Source organism: Xenopus laevis, chromosome 3L (genome assembly GCF_017654675.1).
Source record: "Xenopus laevis strain J_2021 chromosome 3L, Xenopus_laevis_v10.1, whole genome shotgun sequence".
NCBI lineage: Eukaryota > Metazoa > Chordata > Amphibia > Anura > Pipidae > Xenopus > Xenopus laevis.
In genome coordinates, this window is record NC_054375.1 from 151,309,474 (window position 1) to 151,316,048 (window position 6,575).

The 6,575-nt window shown below is 41.3% G+C and overlaps 1 protein-coding gene across 1 annotated transcript; it reads right to left on the reverse strand.

The window, feature by feature from the left end:
- Window positions 1-445: 445 nt before the first annotated feature.
- Window positions 446-5,560, reverse strand: LOC121401648 (tumor necrosis factor ligand superfamily member 14-like). The gene is made up of 4 exons (XM_041587315.1): window positions 5,308-5,560; window positions 2,440-2,479; window positions 1,062-1,103; window positions 446-914 (listed from the first exon to the last, which is right to left on the reverse strand). The coding sequence occupies exons 1-4, from the start codon at window positions 5,530-5,532 to the stop codon at window positions 493-495; spliced, it is 729 nt and encodes a 242-aa protein (XP_041443249.1). The 5' UTR covers window positions 5,533-5,560; the 3' UTR covers window positions 446-492.
- Window positions 5,561-6,575: the final 1,015 nt, after the last annotated feature.

A 6,575-nucleotide genomic window follows, 5' to 3' on the forward strand; every position in this document is an offset into this window, starting at 1 on the left:
AACCTCTTGCGGTTTGTTCTCTTCTATAGATAACTTTTACTTGACTTTGTGGTAAGTGACAAATGAGTGTGTTCGTTTGACAGAGAGGATGGAGGCAGGGAAGGAGGGGGGTTTAGCCACAGATATGATTCATTAAGGAGAAACATGACCAGAACAATGGAACACGAGCAGAGGGAACTGGAACAGCTACCTGCCAAGTAGCTTTAAAACCTCCAACATCAATTTTCTGGTCTGAAATAAGTTGGTTTCACACGAGGAAAGTCTATAGACTGTCCATTACATAACAATGTTTCCTATTTGGTTTATTTTTCATTGTGGGATATGTCTAGCTTGTTTGAAGACAACAACAACAGGTTCCAATGCAAGATGACTTGTATGATGTAAGATGATCTTGTATTTCCTAAGAGTAAGACGTTGCCTTCAGTGTAGACTGAGTTTAGTTCACAGTGTCTAGTCCTCTCTGTGCAGGGCAAATATTTTAAAGTGCTCCTCCTAGAGCATGAAAACACCAAAAAAGGTTATGGTTCCATCCTTGACCTGGATAAGTTCTTTATTGGACATCTTGACATACACCTCTTCGCCCTTGTCTATCTGAAACGTACCTCCAAGGAAGCTGCTTCCTATCCACATTTTACCACCTTGGGTTTCGCAGAACTGCTTTTTATTTTCCATAAGGATTGTCTCTTCCTGCAAGTGTGGACTTTTCTTGTAAACCCCATGTTGAAATAAGTTGGAGGCATCTACTCTGGGACAGTCAACAGACCTCAGCTGCAATTTGGAGTAGATAAAGTAGATCCCGGTCTTACTGAAGAGGAGAGAACCATTTCTGTATTGAATCTCATGGAGAAATGATGAACCTTGTCTTGGCTCCCATAACAGCTGTGGTCCTGTATTCTTGTTTGTCCATTTGCAATCTGGAATGGGGATAAAGGAAGGAAGGATAAGCTAAGCCTGAATGGCAATATATACATCTGTTTTGAATTATTTGGAAATAATATTGTCTACCTTATTTAAGGCTCAAAGCAAGTGAAATATTATCTTAAGCTCTACATTTGTCATACCTGTGACATGAGCTGAGGGTACTGGTGGGCTCCTTGTGTCACCTAGAGATGAAAGGAAGAGACATGTCAATCTCTGCACATACAGGACATATAATGACAGACCAGGGTTCAATGGTGTACACAACCCAGGAAATTAGACTTGCATTATGTAAGACAATTGTCTACACTCACTACTAACTACTGCAATAGAACTTTAACAGGCTGGACTAGCATGAGACCTAAGGGGCTCCATGGACATAAATAATTTGGTCTTTCACAACAGAACAAGCTAAAATGTGTGACATGAAAGGGCCATTTCACAATCCCCCACACAGGGCTTTAGAGACACTCTTGGATGAAGTCAATAGAATTATGAAATTAGTTGGGGTTATAGGTGTTAGGGGTGATAATTAGGAGGCCTTCAACAAAACTGGCAAAGGAGCATAAAGCTGTTCCCCAAACAACAATCTATATATATATATATATATATGAAGAATCCCTGTACATCAAACAATATCTATAAATCCAAGTTATAATGATTTGATATATCACTCGAAGCATTACACGGCAGATGAATGTGAAAAACCAACAGAGGCAAAATGTAACGCAATGAGATAAAGGAAATATAAATGGGTCAGAGGGCTGAGTTGAAGTTCAGGGTTTTAACGCTTGTGGTAGAGGCAGGAAGAGGCAACAATGGGCCTCCTTACCCAAAATGTAGGGGTTTTTTTCACCTAAAACAGGGGACTTTGTTGCTGTGTTGTTTTTACATTCCAACAATATGTCATTTTTAAATCATCTATAGTTTGGACCATTACCCTTAGATGAGGAATCCTAGTGCTTTTAATGGAAATTACCTATACCATAGATCAGTTATCGCCAACCAGTGGCTCATGAGAAACAAATGTTCTCCAATCCCTTTGATGTTGTTCTCAGTGGCCTCGAAGCAGGAGCTTATTTTTGAATTCCAAGCTTGGAGGCAAGTTTTGGTTGCATAAAAAACAGGTGTACCGTCAAACAGAGTCAACTGTACCCTGCCAGTTCACATAGAGTCTACCAAAGAGCCAATCACAGACCTTTTCAGACTTTTTTCATGATTGTGTTGCTCTCCAACTCTTTTTACAGTTCAATGTTGCTCATGGGTAAAAAAGGTTGGGGACCCCTGCTGTAGATAATGCACAGCTGATTTTAATGAAGGATTGTCGTTAAACACTGTTGCTTTAATGTTTGTGCTTCGATGGGCCTCTGTATGACCCCATTTTTAACCTTTCCACATATTAATCTTGGCTAATATACCTTGTGACCTGGTATTGCAATCAGCTTTATCAACAGTAAGCATACATTTCATAGGTTAATAATCATTTACATACAATAAATGTTAGAAAAAATAGATACTTACTTGATTTAGTCATGTATTGTGCTTCAAAATTTTCATGCATCTTGAAAAGACATTAAACAAGAGTCAGACAGTGAACAAAAATGTTTTTAATTATAATCTATTCCCAACCCCATAGGTCAGTGGGTCCCAACTAAGGGTTCAGTGACTGATTTATCCACTGGTGCTCAGGTAAGGACAGCATGAAAACCTGGACTGTTGTTGCTCCTCAAGGATTGGTATCATGGACCATTCTCATAGGAAGACATAGATGATACTCCCTGATACTGCCAGTTGGTAAAACAATACCCAAAAGGTGTGCTGACTATTAATGACACCATGGTTGGACTGGCCTTCCAGACTAGAAAAGGATCTTTTGGTGGCACATGCCCAGGTTGGTCCAGGTCTAGGTCAATTCCCCCTCGCTCTTTCTTATTTCATATTCAGCATTATCTAAACAACATTGTATTGGGAGTGGGCCCTTGGTAACAGGTTGTCTTGTGGGCCCAATGAGGTCCAATTACACTTTTATTAGCAATAAGGTAAGACTGGCTGATTATGAAGATGGTAAGTCAACAACACAAAAAGGAAAAATAAATAGTACTTGGTATTGCCCTACAAACAGGAAGGAGCCTATGGTACTATGTATGTAAGATAGACACACTGAAGAAAAGTCTTCAGCTCTTGTTCTACAGGGAACTATAAGAATAATTATACAGATGAGAAGGAGGAGATGTTTTTTACATCCTGCATTACAGGTATTGGCAAACAGTGAGATAAACAAGAAGAGTCAGTCAGTCAGTGACCCAGATAGGAAAGATATGTTGTCCTTGGCAGTCAGTCACTGCTATGGATTGGGCTCTGAACTGGCAGAAGTTAGCAATTGTGGATGAGGCCCAGCCTAAAGGCCAGTTAGGCTTAGAATTTAGGGTGAGTGGTTATTCATTACCCTGGGTACCCCTGGAACTATAGCAGGGTAACTTTTACCCCAATGTTTCTATATATCTGTAACCTTGTTATGAGCTAAGGGGGCCCAGTCTGAAGGTCAGTTAGGGGGAGATTTGGGGTGAGTGATTATTTGTGCCCTGGGTACCCCTGGAACTATAGCAGGGTGACTGTTACCCCAATGTTTCTATATATCTGTAACCTTGTTATGAGCTAAGGGGGCCCAGTCTGAAGCTCAGTTAGGGGGAGATTTGGGGTGAGTGCTTATTTGTGTCCTGGGTACCCCTGGAACTATAGCAGGGTGACTGTTACCCCAATGTTTCTATATATCTGTAACCTTGTTATGAGCTAAGGGGGCCCAGTCTGAAGTTCAGTTAGGGGGAGATTTGGGGTGAGTGTTTATTTGTACCCTGGGTACCCCTGGAACTATAGCAGCATGACTGTTACCCCGATGTTTCTATATATCTGTAACCTTGTTATGAGCTAAGGGGCCCAGTCTGAAGTTCAGTTAGGGGGAGATTTGGGGTGAGTGCTTATTTGTACCCTGGGTATCCCTGGAACTATAGCAGGGTGACTGTTACCCCAATGTTTCTATATATCTGTAACCTTGTTATGAGCTAAGGGGGCCCAGTCTGAAGGTCAGTTAGGGGGAGATTTGGGGTGAGTGCTTATTTGTACCCTGGGTACCCCTGGAACTATAGCAGGGTGACTGTTACCCCAATGTTTCTATATATCTGTAACCTTGTTATGAGCTAAGGGGGCCCAGTCTGAAGGCCAGTTAGGGGGAGATTTGGGGTGAGTGCTTATTTGTACCCTGGGTACCCCTGGAACTATAGCAGCATGACTGTTACCCCGATGTTTCTATATATCTGTAACCTTGTTATGAGCTAAGGGGCCCAGTCTGAAGTTCAGTTAGGGGGAGATTTGGGGTGAGTGCTTATTTGTGCCCTGGGTAACCCTGGACTGAAGGACAATTGTGTGAAATTTGGGGTGAGTACTTGACCTGTAAGATATATGTTTTATCTGCTCCCACAGAATGTTGGAATCCCTCCTGCCCCGTGCTTAAACAATGAAGATGTATTAGGCTTGTGCTAAGCCATATTAGGGCTCAATGCTGATACTAGAAGGGGAGTGACATCATTAGACAGATTATTGGTTTCCATTAACAAGACAATGTCAATAAACTTCCTATTGTGCCAGTACTAGAACATTACCCTGTTCCCCATCTCCCTAATACAACCAGTGGGACATGGGATTTTTTTCCCATCTTTCCGATACGAGGAATTGCGCTTTTCCAATCTTTCTAATATAGATATAGGACCTGTTATCCAGAATGCTCAGGACATGGGGCTTTCTGGATAACAGATCTTTGCATTTTGGATCTTCACTAGAAAATCATATAAACATGAAATAAACCCAATAGGCTGGTTTTGCCTCCAATAAGGATTAATTATATCTTAATTTGGATAAAGTACAAGCTACTGTTTTATTATTACAAAGAAAAAGGAAATCATTTTATGAAATTTGGATTATTTGGATAAAATGTAGTCTAAGGAAGATGGTCTTTCCATAATTTGGAGCTTTTTGGATAACAGGTTTCCAGCATAGCGTTGTCTCTGTTCCTTATGCCAATGATAACATTGGGATAAAGCTCTTCTTGGGTTACTTATCTTCCCAGTGCTACCAGCAGATTGTAACTTTATTACCCATTTCCCCAGTAGGAGGAGCAGTGATTTGTTCTATTACTCATCTGACTAATACTACCAGTAGTACATTGCTCCATTGCCCCAATTCTATAGCCATCTTTCAGATACAATTAGCAGAGAGTTACTCCAACTTTCTACCAGCAAAGTAACAAGGCAAGATAATTAATAGAATATTCCTATCAGAGTAGCATTGCTCTGTTACCCCCATCTGTCTGCCCCAAAGCAGCGCTGCAGGACTTACTATTTCTTGTGTAGATTCCAGACTTCTCTGTAGATTTCTCAGAATGTAGATCTCAATGGCAGCTCCGACAAGCGCCAGCACAGCAAGGACCATTAACGCCAGTTGAATCGCCCATTGACCAATGATCTTGTTCTGCTTCTTAAGAGGCTTATGATTTGGGGACACAGGAGCCACCTGCCCCTGCACTGTGAATACAGACATGGGGTATTGCACGCACGTGTCCATGACTGCAGGGGCTTCTGTGTCAGGGGAGGGAGCAGCACCTTCTCTAGCGGAAAGGAGCTCAGAGGGGGGCGGAGGAGATCTCACATGAACTGCTGTCACCACAAAAAAGGAAAGTTGACATGAACTGGAGAAAATGACATTGAACACAAAAGTGAAACAGTGACAAGTAGAATTCTATGTTATACACACAGCCAAGCAAATACGACCAGAGACAGAACAAAGGAGCAGGAGTCATAATGGCATGACATTTAGATTAGCTGCTGAAACATAAGGCAAAATCTTAAGCAACTTTCTTAGTTCTATGATTGATTGACCTAAATATCCTTATCATTTACAGTAGGGGGTACATTATCCCTTATAATACATGAGTGATACTCAGAGTTCCCTGTATAACTCAGCCTGCAGCCTTGTGCCTTTATATGGTCACAGAACAACCCCTCAGTGACTTCTAATATCCTTATCATTTACAGTAGGGGGTACATTATCCCTTATAATACATGAGTGATACTCAGAATTCCCTGTATAACTCAGCCTGCAGCCTTGTGCCTTTATATGGTCACAGAACAACCCCTCAGTGACTTCTAATATCCTTATCATTTACAGTAGGGGGTACATTATCCCTTATAATACATGAGTGATACTCAGAGTTCCCTGTATAACTCAGCCGGCAGCCTTGTGCCTTTATATGGTCACAGAACAACCCCTCAGTGACTTCTAATATCCTTATCATTTACAGTAGGGGGTACATTATCCCTTATAATACATGAGTGATACTCAGAGTTCCCTGTATAACTCAGCCTGCAGCCTTGTGCCTTTATATGGTCACAGAACAACCCCTCAGTGACTTCTAATATCCTTATCATTTACAGTAGGGGGTACATTATCTCTTATAATACATGAGTGAGACTCAGAGTTCCCTGTATAACTCAGCCTGCAGCCTTGTGCCTTTATATGGTCACAGAACAACCCCTCAGTGACTTCTAATATCCTTATCATTTACAGTAGGGGGTACATTATCCCTTATAATACATGAGTGATACTCA